The sequence below is a fragment of the Symphalangus syndactylus genome, chromosome 4 (assembly GCF_028878055.3).
Source record: "Symphalangus syndactylus isolate Jambi chromosome 4, NHGRI_mSymSyn1-v2.1_pri, whole genome shotgun sequence".
Classification (NCBI taxonomy): Eukaryota; Metazoa; Chordata; class Mammalia; order Primates; family Hylobatidae; genus Symphalangus; species Symphalangus syndactylus.
This window is the reverse complement of record NC_072426.2, coordinates 131,998,423-132,013,656: the sequence shown is the minus strand read 5'-3', so window position 1 is coordinate 132,013,656 and position 15,234 is coordinate 131,998,423. Positions and strand designations below refer to the sequence as shown.

At 37.9% G+C, this 15,234-nt stretch overlaps 1 protein-coding gene across 8 annotated transcripts in view; it reads right to left on the bottom strand.

The window, feature by feature from the left end:
• The window catches only part of RXFP1 (relaxin family peptide receptor 1), a 122,205-nt gene that overhangs the window by 35,722 nt on the left and 71,249 nt on the right, over positions 1 to 15,234 (bottom strand). For 6 of the 8 annotated variants that reach the window (XM_055276256.2, XM_055276257.2, XM_063638332.1 and 3 more), the window contains 5 exons: positions 14,217 to 14,288; positions 11,332 to 11,403; positions 6,693 to 6,764; positions 6,532 to 6,603; positions 1,695 to 1,769 (listed from right to left, as the gene is read on the bottom strand). In XM_055276256.2, the coding sequence (XP_055132231.1) occupies positions 1,695 to 1,769; positions 6,532 to 6,603; positions 6,693 to 6,764; positions 11,332 to 11,403; positions 14,217 to 14,288 (363 nt within the window). Of the gene's footprint in view, positions 1 to 1,694; positions 1,770 to 6,531; positions 6,604 to 6,692; positions 6,765 to 11,331; positions 11,404 to 12,235; positions 12,304 to 14,216; positions 14,289 to 15,234 lie in introns of those variants that run through there. The other 2 variants (XM_055276260.2, XM_055276261.2) reach the window with 1 other exon arrangement.

The following is a 15,234-nucleotide window of genomic DNA, read 5'->3' as shown; positions in this document are numbered from 1 at the left end:
AGTTATAAAAAAGTGAATAATTGGCCGGGCGCGGTGGCTCACGTTTGTAATCCCAGCACTTTGGGAGGCCAAGGCGGGCGGATCACGAGGTCAGGAGATCGAGACCATGGTGAAACCCCGTCTCTACTAAAAATACAAAAAATTAGCCGGGCGTGGTGGCGGGCGCCTGTAGTCCCAGCTACTTGGAGAGGCTGAGGCAGGAGAATGGCGTGAACCCAGGAGGCGGAGCTTGCAGTGAGCCGAGATTGCGCCACTGCACTCCAGCCTGGGCGACAGAGCGAGACTCCGTCTCAAAAAAAAAAAAAAAAAAAAAGTGAATAATTATAAAGCAAAGTATTATTATTACCAGAATTAAAATCAGGATAATATTCACTATCAGGAATTCATATGGAATAAGTTGTTTTGGATAGCTAGAATTTACCTATGAAAACTTTAGTAACAAAATTTTTAATTTTAATTTTTTTTAGTAATACATCTTAATCATTTTGATGTTTATCTGAAGTATATTGTATATCTTCTTGCCTTTTTATAAACAAAGGCAAGGTTTATTATTGCTTGGTCATAATACTGCACACAGTTGCTTCTGGTCTAAATGCACACATTTTAATTGCTAATTATGTAAGTATTGTTCAATTGTGCTTAATTACTAAGTTGGGATTACTGAGGCTGTAATAGATGCTAATGCATTCATTTGAACCAAAATTCAATTTTAATGAAGGATATTGAACTTAATTTGCCCTTTCCTTTATGGCTTTAGCTTGTTTTCAATGTATAGTACAGTATTGTACTGTCATACCAAAATGGCTACTGGACTTAGTAACTTTTCAGGATGTTTGTTTTTTTCTGAGAGGTTGCAAATTAGTACAGTTTGAATTACTGTCATTGCTTTTTATAGCATTTCTCACTTATGCTTTTTTATCAAGTTGATAGTTGTTACTTTTGGCTACAATCAATGCTTTTGACTCTAACTTTTCCTCTTCCTTTTAATTTGACATTTGTAATCTGCTATGAGCTTAGAAATCAAACAACCAACTTGTGAGAATTTCTTATAAAATAAGATACAGAGGGAGTTTTCATATGATACAGCATATGGCAGTTTGTTGATTGAACTTGTTAATAGTTATTTTGGTTATTTCTTTCTTTTATTTTTTACTTGTGTTCTAAATAGGCAAATTTACTGGATGGTTGAGTTCTGAATGGTGGAGTGATACTTATTACTACAAGCAAAGCTACTGTGTAAAATATTCCATGGAACATATTTTATCATGATTAGCTTTTGAAAAATAAATGCTAAATATCATATTCTTATTATTCAGAATTCTAGAGTGAAATTAAAATGACTTAGTCTTTCTGTGCCAAATTAGTAGGTGAGTATATCAGCAGGGAAAGGGGGAGATGTTATATAGATGCGGTGACATTCCTTCTGTGTTTCTTCTTCCTGGCTCCAGTACATATATATATATATATATATTTTTTTTTTGAGATGTTTTATCTTGCTGAGAGTTTAGAGATGTTAGTTTAGATAAAGTAGATGTTTAACGTAAAAATCATGTTAAAGCAGTTTGAGGAAATGTGATATGATACTAAAACCCTTATCATTTTTAAGAAAAACTAAAACAATCTTGTATCTGGAATGAATTAGGTAAAAACAGAAAATTTAGTTGAGTTCTTTAAAAAAAGATACAATCGCTTACAGCCAATGTAGTCTTGGCATGTGTTGACAGAGAGGTTTATCAGGTAAACGGGTGAGGACGTTATTCATCAGGACTCTGAAAAAGGAAAAGACAAACAAGTCACATATTTCTGGTTCTCTTCTCATCTTGGGTCAAACATAGTATTATTATTATTCTTATGAAACCACACAAATCCACTAAATTAGTTGTTTTTTCCTTCTAATTTTTTTTTTTTTGAGATGGAGTCTGGCTGTCGCCCAGGCTGGAGTGGTGTGGCATGATCTTGGCTCATGGAAACCTCTGCCTCCCAGGTTCAAGTGATTCTCCTGCTTCAGCCTTCCGAGCAGCTGGGGTTACAGGCATGCGCCACCATACCCGGCTAATTTTTGTATTTTTAGTAGAGGCGGGGTTTCACCATGTTAGCCAGGTTGGTCTCAAACTCTCGACCTCAAATGATCCACCCACCTCGGACTCCCAAAGTGTTGGGATTACAGGCGTGAGCCACCATGCCCAGCCTTCCCTCTAATTTTATTTAAATTATAATTTAATTATAATCTAATTATATTTAATTATAATCTAATTATATTTAAATACTTGATAGTAATAAAATTTTAACAAATATAAGTTATTATATGGAGGAAAGCAGTAATGTTAGTAACTGAAAAAAAAAAAAAAAGCCTGAACCCTTCAACAACAAATGGTGGAAAGGAGATGATTTAAAGGAATTTTTTTCTTTACCAAGATTAACGTAGGCACACCTTGTTTTATTTTTATTTATTTATTATTTATTTCGTTTGAGACAGAGTCTTGCTCTGTGGCCCAGGCTGGAGTGCAGTGGGGCCGTCTTGGCTCACTGCAACCTCCGCTTCCCAGGTTCAAGCAATTCTCTTGCCTCAGCCTCCTGAGTAGCTGGGATTACAGATGCCCCCCACCATGCCTGGCTATTTTTTTCTTTTTATATTTTTAGTGGAGACAGGGTTTCACCATGTTGGCCAGGCTAGTCTTGAACTCCTGACCTCAGGTGATCTGCCCACCTCGGCCTCCCAAAGTGCTGTGATTACAGGTGTGAGCCACTGCACCCAGCCCACCTTGTTTTATTGTGTTTTGCTTTATTGTACTTTGCAGATACTGCATTTTTTAAAATTGGAGGTTTATGGCAACCTTGCATTGAGCAAGTCTATGAATGCCATTTCTCCAACAGTGTGTGCCCACTTAGTGTGTCTGTGTCACATTTTGGTAATTCTCAGAGTATTTCAAACTTTTTCCTTTTTTTGAGTCAGGGTCTTGCCTTGTTGTCCAGGCTGAAGTGCAGTGGTGTGACCATGGTGCGCTGCAGCCTCAAACTCCTGGGCTCAGGTGATTCTCCTGTCTCAGCCCCCTGAGTAGCTGGGACTACAGGCATGTGTCACCATGCTCTGCTAACTAAAAACAAATTTTTTTTTGGTAGAGATGGGGTCTTGCTATATTGCCCAGGCTGGTCTCAAACTCCTGGCTGCAAGCTATCCTCTCTCCTCAGTCTCCCAAAGCATGAGATTACAGACGTGAGCCACCCTGCCCAGCCATCAAACTTTTTATTACTGTATTGTTTGTGGTGACCTGTGATCAGTGATCTTTGATGTTACTATCGCAGTAGTTTTGTGGTGTCACAAACCATGCCCATAGAAGACAGCAATCTTTTTTATTTTTGAGACAAAGTTTCACTCTTGTTGCCCAGGCTGGAGTGCAATGGTGCAATCTCAGCTCACTGCAACCTCCACCTCCCAGGTTCAAGCGATTCTCCTGCCTCAGCCTCCCGAGTACCTGGGGATACAGGCATGTGCCACCACACCCAGCTAATTTTCTATTTTTAGTAGAGATAGAGTTTCACCATGTTGGTCAGGCTGGTCCCGAACTCCTGACCTCAGATGATCTGCCCGCCTCGGCCTCCCAAAGTGCTAGGATTACAGGCGTGAGCCACCCCACCCAGCCAAGACAGCAATCTTAATCGATAAATGTTGTGTGTGTTCTGACTACTCCACCAACCAGCCATTCCTCCATATCTCTCTCCTCAGGCCTTTTTATTCCCTGAAACACAACAATATTGAAATTAAGCCAATTAATGACCTTACAATGGCTTCTAAGTGTTCAAATGAAAGGAAGAGTCCCACAAGAATTATGGGCCCTCAAGAATTATGCTAAATCTACTCTGCCTGTGCTCTACAATGGAACAACAAAGTCTGAATGACAGCACATCTGTTTACAGCATGGTTAACTAAACATTTTAAACCCACTCTTGAGACCTACTGCTCAGAAAAAAAAAGGTTTCCTTTCAAGATATACTGCTTGCATACCTCCTCACCTTAAATCAAAAGCTAGAAATGATTAAACATAGTAAGGAAGGCATTTTGAAAGCTGAGATAAGTCAAAAAACCAGGCCTCATGCACCAGTTAGCCAAATTGTGAATGCAAAGGACAATTCTTGAAGGAAATTAGAAGTGCTACTCCAATGAACATACAAATGATAGGAAAGTAAGACAGCCTTATTGCTGATGGAAAAAGTTTTAGTGGTCTGGATAGAAGATTAAACCAGCCACAACATTCCTTTAAGCCAAAGCCTAATCCAGAGCAAGGCCTAACTCTACTTCATTCTATGAAGGCTGAGAGAGGTGAAGGAGCTGCAGAAAAAAAGTTTAAAGCTAGCAGATGTTGATTCATGAGGAAAGGAAAGAAGCTGTCTCTATAACAGAAAATTACAAAGTGAAGCAGGAAGTACTAATGGAGAAGCTGCGGCGAGTTATCCAGAAGATCTAGCTAAGATCATTCATGAAGGTGGTTCCACTAAACAACAGATTTTCAATGTAGATGAAACAACCTTCTATTGAAAAAAGATTCCATACAAGACTTTCATAGCTAGAGAGGAGAAGTCAATGCCTGGCTTCAAAGCTTCAAAGGACAAGCTGACTGTCTTGTTGGAGGCGAATGCAGCTGGTGACTTCAAGTGGAAGTTGATGCTCATTTACTGTTCCAAAAATCCTAGGGCCCTCAAGAATTATGCTAAATCTACTCTGCCTGTGCTCCATCAATGGAACAACAAAGCCTGGATGACAGCACATCTGTTTACAGCATGGTTTACTAAATATTTTAAGCCCACTCTTGGGGCCTACTGCTCAGAAAAAAAAGATTTCCTTTCAAGATACACTGCTCATTGACAAGGCATCTGGTCACCCAAGAGCTCCAATGGAGATCTACAAGGAGATTCATGTTGTTTTCATGCCTGCTAACACGACATCCATTCTATAGCCCATGGATCAAAAACTAATTTTAACTTTCAAGTCTTATTATTTAAGATGTACATTTTGTAAGGCTATTGATGCCAAAAGTAGTGATTCCTCTGATGGATTTGGGCAAAGTCAATTAAAAACCTCCTAGAAAGCATTCACCATTCTAGATGCCATTAAGAACATTTGTGATTCATGAAAGCAAAGTCAAAATATTCACATTAACAGGAGTTTGGAAGAAGTTGACTCCAACCCTCATGGGTGACTTCGAAGGGAAGACTTCAGTGGAAGAAGTAACTGTAGATGTGGTGGAAATAGCAAGAGAACTAGAATTAGAAGTGGAGCCTGAAGATGTGACTGAATTGCTGCAATCTCATGATAAAACTTGAACGGATGAGGAGTTGCTCCTTATGGATGAACAAAGAAAGTGGCTTCTTGAGATGGAATCTACTCCTGGTAAAGATGCTATAAACACTGTTGAAATGACAAAAAAGTATTTAGAATATTACATAAACTTATTTGATAAAGCAATGACAGGATTTGAGAGTACTGACTTCAATTTTGAAAGAACTTCTCTTGTGGGTAAAGTGCTAGCAAATAGCATTGCATACCATAGAGAAATCTTTCATGAAATTAAGAGTCAATCAATGTAGCAAACTTCATTGTTATCTTATTTTAAGAAATTGCCACAGCCACCCTAGCCTTCAGCAACCACTACTGTGGTTAGTCAGCAGCTGTCAACATTGACATGAGACCCTTCACCAGCAAAAAGATTACGACTCGCTGAAAACTCAGATGATTGTTAGCACTTTTTAGCAATAAAGAATTTTAAAATTAAGGTATGCACATCTTTAAACATAATGTTATTGCACACTTAGTTGACTACACTATAGCGTAAACATAACTTTATTATGTGCACTGGGAAACCAAAAAAATTTCTGTGACTTGCTTTATTGTGACATTTGCCTTATTACAGTGGTCTGGAACCACACCCACAATATCATTGAGGTCTGCCTGTAAAGACAGTAATGATGTGCTTAAGAATATTGTGATAAACGCTGGGCGCGGTGGCTCACGCCTGTAATCCCAGCACTTCGGGAGGCCAAGGTGGGAGGATCATGAGGTCAGGAGTTCAAGACCAGCCTGGCCAACATGGTGAAACCCCATCTCTACTCAAAATACAAAAATTAGCTGGGCGTGATGGCACACACCTGTAATCCCAGCTACTCAGGAGGCTGAGCCAGGAGAATGGCTTGAACCCAGGAGGCAGGGGTTGTGGTGAGCCAAGGTCATGCCACTGCACTCCAGCCTGGGCGATAGAGTGAGACTCCATGTCAAAAAAAAAAAAAAAGAATATTGTGATAAAATATGAGTGAGAATGTATTCAGTTTTTATGGGCTCATATTCTAGAAGACAGAAAATCTTTTAAAATTGTTGGAACTATAAATAGCCTTATAGAATATGACTAAGAAAAGGTTTTTCATTGAAAAGGCCTCTTTGGGGTTTTAACAAATCCAGATTTAATGGTATTAAATTTAAGCATTAATTTTTATTAATGTCTTTGCCTTTGATTGAAATATTTGCTTTAGTTTAGTACTTACAAGAGAATAAGAGAATTTAGTCCATAAAATGTTGGTGGGGAAATTCGACTGAGGTGATTATCTTCAATGATCCTGCCAGCCAGAAGAAAAAAATTAATTCATTTATATATCTCTAGAATCTAAAAACTAGTGCTATAAAATGCCACATAAATTAAACATACAGCCATTCTAGTCTGTGAAGATCTTCAAAAACACCCGGCTTCAGGAAGGTTATTCTGTTATGACTAAGATACCTGGAAAAGGAGAAATGACTACAATAAATTTGTAGCTTTTTGATGTCTTACAATAAGAAAAGTAAAAACAATAATCATCTATCTTAAATTTTTTCATATAGCATTCTCATCATGACACTTCCCTGCCTTTGAATCTCTAAGAATTGCTATCACTTACCTTATCATACCTAGTTTTAAATTTCCCCATAATTAATTAATCAATCTATTCATTCATCTATTCACATATTCATTAACCTATTTTGAATACTTACGCCATGGCACTGTGCTAAGCATGCCATCCCTTTCTTTAAGGGGCTTTGAGTCTGAAGAGACCACAGCATGTGAACAGATTACTTTGTAATGTCAGGGAAACAGAGGGAAGTGTATAATGCATGGTTGCTCTTCCATTGCAGAGGAGAAAGCACCCAGCTTTGCTAGGAGTAGGGACTGCAGAGTGTGGAGGAATGAGGAGACAGGAGAAGGCTTTACTAAACAGAAGCACAATTGAGAAGAGTCTTGGATGAAGACATGCAATTCACAAAGCAAAGAATGGGCAGGAGCTATTCTAGGCAGAGGAAATAGCTTATGCAAAAGCAAGAGGTAAGAGAGTCTGACAAGTTAAGAAATCACCAGGTAATTCAATGGGGCCTCACCATGAAGGGGCTATGAGGAGAGACAGGAGATAAACCCAGGAGGCAGGCAGGGGCCTGTTCTGGACAAAAGGGTAGTGCATCCCTTGCTAAAGAGTTTGACTCTGCCTTACCCATCTTTACATCCCACTCCTCTGCAAAGTGAAATAACTCTCTGTTCTATTGTGTTGATCTCCTCTTCTTGCCATGTTCACTCATGTCTCAATCTCTCTAGTGTAGCAATTCACTGCACTAAATCTGCTATCGAACAGTTTGATTCCTGACTCCTGTACTTATTAATAGTGACCTTGAGCAAGCAACGAATTCCTGTAAGCCTCAGCTTCCCCAACTCTAAAATGGGGATAATATCAGGATCTACTTCCTATGGTTTAATAGAGGCAATGCATGCCATAAACATTCAGTATACATTATGTTTTATAGCAGTGTCTCTGCTCACACCTCTTACTCCAGTTTCTTCCCTCTTTCCTTTTTCTTTCTGCTTATGATTCACATGCAAGTAAGAGTTCAAGTTTGACTTCCACTAATACACGATTCACACTGATTTCTCTCTCTTCTTCAGTCTTTCATAAATTGAGTAAACATCCTGTAGAATTTCGCCTGCCAGGAATCTGTTCTCCCTTGCTGGGTTTGACTTTTGCTCAGGGCTAGTGAGCAATGGCACCCCGTGATAGAGCCTCTTCCTTCCCTCCTTTGCAAACCTGGAGCCCAGGTGGGCACAGTAAGGGGTGAGAAATGACTTACAACCTCAGGGGGTTCTCTTATACAAAAACCCTCCAGGTAAAAGACATTTGATCCACTATTGCTCCCTATGCTCACCTGTTTTGCCCAGTCCTCTTCATTTTTCAGAGCCATCCTTTACTGCTCTGGACCTGAGATAATCACTCCTTTCAGTGAACCATAATAGCAATTTTGGTTTCGGCAACACAGGTTTGGAACTTAAGTACTTTTAAAAAATGGTTCTCTAATGTTGTATATATGTTGGCATTGTTTTCCCATCTTAGATCATAAACTTCTAGAGAACAGGAGTCCTGCCCCTCCCCAGCGATAGCTCAGTGCTCTATCTGAAACATTAAGATATAACTACTTAAAGGGACCAAGCCTGAGTTATCTTTCTATGCCCTCATGGTGTCTACCTAAAATACGTGCACTCTATGAGGGTTAATGAATACTTATGGATCTAATCATTATTTAGATCCATAAATCATCAGGTATCTAATGATTATTATTATCATTTTTTGAGATAGAGTCTCACTCTGATGCCAAGGCTGGAGTGCAGTGGCACGATCTTGGCTCACTGCAACCTCCGCCCCCCAGGTTCAAGCGATTCTCTTGCCTCAGCCTCCCAAGTAGCTGGGACTACAGGTGTGTGCCACCATGCCCGGCTAATTTTTTGTATTTTTAGTAGAGATGGGGTTTCACTGTGTTAGCCAGGATGGTCTCCATCTCCTGACCTTGTGATCCTTTCACTTCAGCCTCCCAAAGTGCTAGGACTAACGATTATTTAACTAGAAATATGTGGCATCTTTAACACTCAACAATATTCCGGCACTATAGAAAAGCTATGAAAAGAGATGGAGGACACTTTTAAGTTTACTCTCCAGTTCTGTACTGCCTTTCAAGAGCTTCCTCCACATCCACTGAACATTAAACCTAACAGATGGTGTTTAGTAAATTTTGCAAAGATATATGGAAAGAAGACAGTCAGGAGCCTGACGAGAGTGAGTCCAATATTGACGCTGGGTACTTTGCTAAGACATAAAAGAGCAGGGATGGGGTAGAAGGGGAGAGGATATGGCTAAAGTGGTTACTGTTAAGGCTTCGAGTCTTCTGCAGTCTTCTTCCATTTTGCTAGTAAATTACTAGGTGTTCTTGACTCAATCCCAAACTCTGATACCACAAGCTAAAAATCTGACTGGAATGGGTTTCTTGCGTTAGGATAGAGAACAGGATATGTGGAAAACAAGGGGACATAAATGGAAATACAGGGAGTTATGTACTCATGTTGTTATACTTCTTTCCAGTTACTTCTAGAATGCTGCATGGCAGAACTGAATAAAATGGAACATTGAGAAAGCCTGTTTTTTTTAAAAAGAAGCACAATGAGATACCACTTCATACCCATTAGGATAGTTATTGTCAAAACAAACAAATGAAACGAGAACACAAATGTTGGTGAGGATGTGGAGAAATCGGAACTTTTGTGCATCACTAGTTGGAAAGTAAAATGGTACAGCTGCTGTGGGAAACAGTATGGCAGTCCCTTAAAAAATCAAAATCAAATCAAATGGCAGTCCTTCAAAAATCAAAGAATTACCAACTGACTTAGCAATTCCACTTCTGGGTATATACCCAGAAGAAGTGAAAGTGAAAGTGGGGACCCAAACAGATATTTGTATTCCTGTGTTGATGGCAACATTATTCACAACAGCCAAAAGGTGGAAACAACCCAAATGTCCACTGACAGATAAACAGTTAAACAAAATGTGGTATATAAATACAATGGACTATTATTCAGCCCTAAAAAAGGAAATTCTGACACATGCTATAACATGTGAACATTAAAGACACTGTGCTAAGTGAAATAAACCAGACACAAAGACTACATATTTTATGATTCTCCTTATATGAGGTACTTAAAATAGCCAATTAATAAATACAGAAAGTAGAATGATGGTTGCCAGGGGCTGGGGAGAGGGGGAAATGGGGAGAGACAGATATGAGGAATTATTATTCAACAAATATGGAGTTTCAGTTGGGGAAGATGAAAAAGTTTTGGAGGTGGATGGTGATGATGGTTCCACAACAATGTGAATGTACTTAATGCCACTGAATGGTTTACTTAAAAACAGTTAAATGGTGAATTTTAGATTATGTATATTATACCACAAAAAGCTTTATTTCTTTAACCTTACAGTATTTCATGCATTTGTAAAAGTGGGATTAGAGAAAAAAGAATAATTGAATAACTAGGGAAGTCTTTGGGTTTTTTCTTCTTCATCACAAATATCATCATCAGGCTTTTTTTTTTTTTTTTTTCTCAGAGACAGGGTCTTGGTCTATGGCTCATGCTGGATGCTGGAGTGCAGTAGTGCAATCCTAGCTCACTGCAGCCTCAAACTCTTGGGCTCAAGGGATCTTCGTGCCTTAGCCTCCCAAAGTGCTGGGATTATAGGCATGAGCCACCCTGCTTGGCTGCATCAGGCTTTTACTTTGTCTAAGTTCATTCAATCATCACTCCTGTCACCGTGGCAAATGTATTTTGAATTCTTAGTATGTGTCAGGCACAGTGTGCCTAATGCTTCCCACGCATTTTCTTGTTTCTTACAACATCCCTGAGGTACGAACTATTATAATTTGTGTTTTATAGTAGAGGCAACTTATGCTTAGAAAGGAATATAAATTGGCTGGGTGTGGTGGCTTACACCTGCAATCCCAGAACTTCGGGAGGCTGAGGCAGGTGGATCATGAGGTCAGGAGTTCAAGACCAGACTGGACAAGATGGTGAAACCGCGTCTCTACTAAAAATACAAAATAAATTACCCAGGCATGGTGGCGGGCACCTGTAATCCCAGCTATTCGGGAGGCTGAGGTAGAGAATTGCTTGAACCCGGAAGGCGGAGGCTGCAGTGAGCTGAGATTGCACCACTGCACTCCAGTCTGAGTGACAGAGAGAGACTGTCTCAAAAAAAAAAAAAAAAAAAAAAAAAGAATACAAATTGCTCAAGGTCACACACCTAGTAAGTAAGGCAATCAGGGCTCAGACTGAAACCTGTCTAATTCACAATCCCATGGTCTTAGCCACGGTGCTCTACTGCTCCTTCAGCACGACTTGCATGGCTCCTTGGTACTGTCATGGACAGGGAGGCTGGTCTGGATTAGAATAGTCTAGGCTGTCAGACTACCATGGAATGGGCAAATTAATTCCCACTGGTACTTACAGTTTAGTAAGGCTATTCAGTCCTCTGAAAGCATAGATGGAGATGGATGTAATCTTATTATTTTGCAGGTACCTGTGAAAATGATTATTAAAAAGAAAAATAATGAAGCAGAGTTTCACTTTTGCAAGACAAAAAGAATTCTGTGGATGGATGATGGTGATGGTAGCATAGCAATATGAACGTGCTTAATGCCTCTGAAGATAGACTTAAAAATGGTTAACATGCTACATTTTATGTTATGTGTATTTGATGACAATTAAACATTTTAAAATTTGAAAAAGGTAAACATTACAAAATAATTTAGTGAAGCCGGATATCATGTCTCTTCATGTTTCTATTAAATTTATGTACAATTAGGCTAGTTTGTATTTAGAAATTCTAGCTATAAAGATGAATGAATAACAGCCAAAGCTTACTATTGGAATTTTCTAGAAATAAAATGTTAACACATAGTAAAGCCCTCACAAATCAGAAGTCTAGAAGTCAGACTTTTAATACAGGTCTTGTTATAATTCTTTAAACTTGTTAAGTGCTCAACACAGTGCTAGCCAACCTAAAAGTTTATGATGTTTTTAATGTCCCAAACCATATTCTATGTTAATCACAAATCTGTCAACCAAGTCAATTTTGATCTCATTAATTTGACATCCAAACCTTGTTCCAAAGACTGTTTGGGGAAAATTTATAAGGAGTAAAAGTGGCAAAAGAGAAAAACATAAGCAAAAATAATCAGGACTGGAAGAATATAAATTAGATTGGAATGTCAAGACAAGAATGCAGGCTTACATAGTTAAGTAATACTGAAAATACGACCTTAACTGGAGGTCAAAGGAAATGGGTACCAGAGTACACGCTACTGCATCATTGCACCCACACAAAGTTTTGCATTTCTACGTGTACTTGCCCCAGATTGTGGGAATGACAAAGGAAGGATTTCACGGCTGCCTTCATGTTCTGAGTGTGGGTCACCATTGTTCTTTAGAGTGTCCTGAAAGTTTATATGTAATTTGTTATAATTTTTAGGAGCAATAAGAAAGAAACCAATATGAGCGAACATTCAGTTAAATTAGAAATTTTGACTGAAAAGTACCCTATTTCTCCAACATGGAAGAAAACCTAACTTTGACTGTGAAATGTTATTATAAAATTTATTATAGGCTGGGTGAAGTGGGTTATGCCCATAATCCCAGATCTTTGGGAGGCCAAGGCAGGAGGATCATTTGAAGCAGACCAGCCAGGCAGGGCAACATAGTGAGATCCTATCTCTAAAAAAAAAAAGGAGCCAGCTGTGGTGGCACATGCCTGTAGTCCTAGCTACCTGGGAGTCTGAGGTGGGAGGATCACTTGAGCCCAGGAGTTTGAGGGTGCAATGAACTACGATCATACTACTGCACTCCAGCATGAGTGACAGAGTGAGACCCTGTCTCTTAAAAAAAAAAGATTATGCACCTGAACCTGACATGCTGTGGGCCCAATCATGTAGTAGGTAATGAATGGTTCTCATTTATCATGCATTTGTTTGTTTATTTCTAGTGTTATAATCATCTATACTAAGGAATAGGCTGCATTGCCTGGAGGTCTAAAGGTATAGACTTTTAATAACCAATTAGAAATTTTTAAATAATTAGGCTATTTTGATCATTTTGTTACATGGAACAAATTGGTCATTCAGGAATTAATTCATCCACATTAGTACGGTGGTTAGTTCAAAAAAGAAAATTAATTCAATATTTATTGTACAAAAATGCTAAGCGACTGCATTATATAAATCTGAATTTTGATATTTAGATTTGCAGTCTAGCTCCTTTAAATAAGTGGACACAAGGTGATGCTACAGAAAAATTCTTTAGTCTCCAGAAATCAGAAAATAGAATAAGTGAGTGTACTCTTGAAGTTTTGTCAGGCCTAATTGTGGAAAGTTCTGCTCTTTTGACTGATAAATGTTCAGAATGAAATTTTGAAAAGTTATTTTCATTAGAGTTTCTGTTTTCAAATATGAAATAGATATTCTGCAGACTATCTGGATTTTTAGAACATTTCACTGAAAGAAGTGGGTTAATTTTTTTTCTGATTCCACTCAATTTCCATCTGTTATCTTTAAAAATGTGCAGATATATATTAATTTATCAGGTTTCCCTATTGTAAAACCAAAATAAGAACCAATCTATATTGGTATAAAAATGAAACAATGAATCCTGAGATATTTCTTAGTTAGTGTGATTTAGGTACAGAGTATCTAAACCCAACAATTCACCATATGACAACATAATTTAGTCACAATGTTGACCTAAGTAACAAACATCATGTGGGCCAGTATGGATTTTGAGAGTTCTGAAGGGAAGCTAGCATGTCAGATACTACTCAAGGCCAAAATAAAACCCACTCACAAGGCAGATGTGAAAATGGAATCAAGTCTCCAAGACAACATGCTCAGAGGTTTCAACCCACAGTGACTTGCTATTTTAGGTAGATAATGAATTTGAAAACACATGGAAGAAAATTCTTCACTTTCTTGATGGTGGATCTGGCAAAAGAGCGTAACATTTTTCTCTAAGATGAGCATTGAGGTATTCCATGCTAGAATAACGCAGAGGATAAAAGCTTCTAAGAATCTCCATTTTGGGGGAATGTGGTAGGAGGATTCACAGTATACATGTTCCAGTTCCTTTGGAAATACGTGTCTGAGGTTTTTCTAGAATGGTTTCTAAAATTACTCAGAAAAAATAAGTGTTACCTGGAAGTCTTCATTTAACAGCTAAATACTTCCCTGAACAGGGATTAGACACAAGCAGTAGAATAGTCTTGGTGTTCACAGAAGTGGGAAGAAAAAGATATGCCCAAAAATGCTAGTTTATTTTAATACCAGGGATTAAATATTTTCTTACAACTTCTGAAGATCATGATAATTCTTGAAGCAATCAGGAGGAAGCTTTCTTATTAAGTTCCACTGAAGTGACCTGAAATAAATGTAAATTTTGATTCTTAAAGTTGTTTTTTCTTTACTTTTAAATTACAACAATAGGGATAATTACAAACTATTTACTTTAGTACTAGCTTTCAGGAAACATTTTGCTTCATAATGTCTCTCTCATATTTGTCATATCACTTGAACTAGGTCTAGCTGTTAGTTTTGCACTATTAAAGCTATTCATTTTTTTAAAATTTTGGTTATGACTGTAATTCTGACAAAAAATGTTAAAAAATAAAATTGAAAAAATTGATTTTCAGTTATGTTTTTCTTTCCTATTTGTATTTAACAAACATTAGAAGGCATCTCAGTTTCTAAGTGACAATAAAAATAGTGTTTTCTGTTTAAAAAACACTCAAGAAATTCTCAATATTTCATTGCTCATATTCCACCACCTTAAAATTAGTTATGAAAGAAAACATCAATTGGTACCTATAATTGGATCATCTTTATTCAATAAGTGATTCCATTTCAACTTCTAAGAAGTTGTAAAGAAAGATTTTCTTTTGTATCACAATTTAATAAGCAGTTTGACACAGACCAGATCCACATAATTGTGGTTGTACTGGAAAGGTCCCAAGCCCTTAATTTTTTGTTTTAGAACAGCAATGTAATGTAGTAAAAGCAAAATAAATGAAACAATAAAAAAACCCAAACCAGTGTAGCTGGGGTTCCTTGCATGAATCACACACAACCTTTCCAAGTCAGTCTCTTTAACTGTGAAAGGAGGGATTTGGATTAGATGGTATCTAATAATATGATATTATTAGTACTATCCTTATATAGTACCATGGAGCAGATACTAATAAGTGAGCAACAGACTGCTTTGTCTGGAGGTTAACTTAACTCAGGTTAAGACAGTTTTATACAATAAGCACTAACAATGTTTAGGTTTTGAAGCGGTGTTGCTTAAACTTGGTGATGAATCCTTCTTA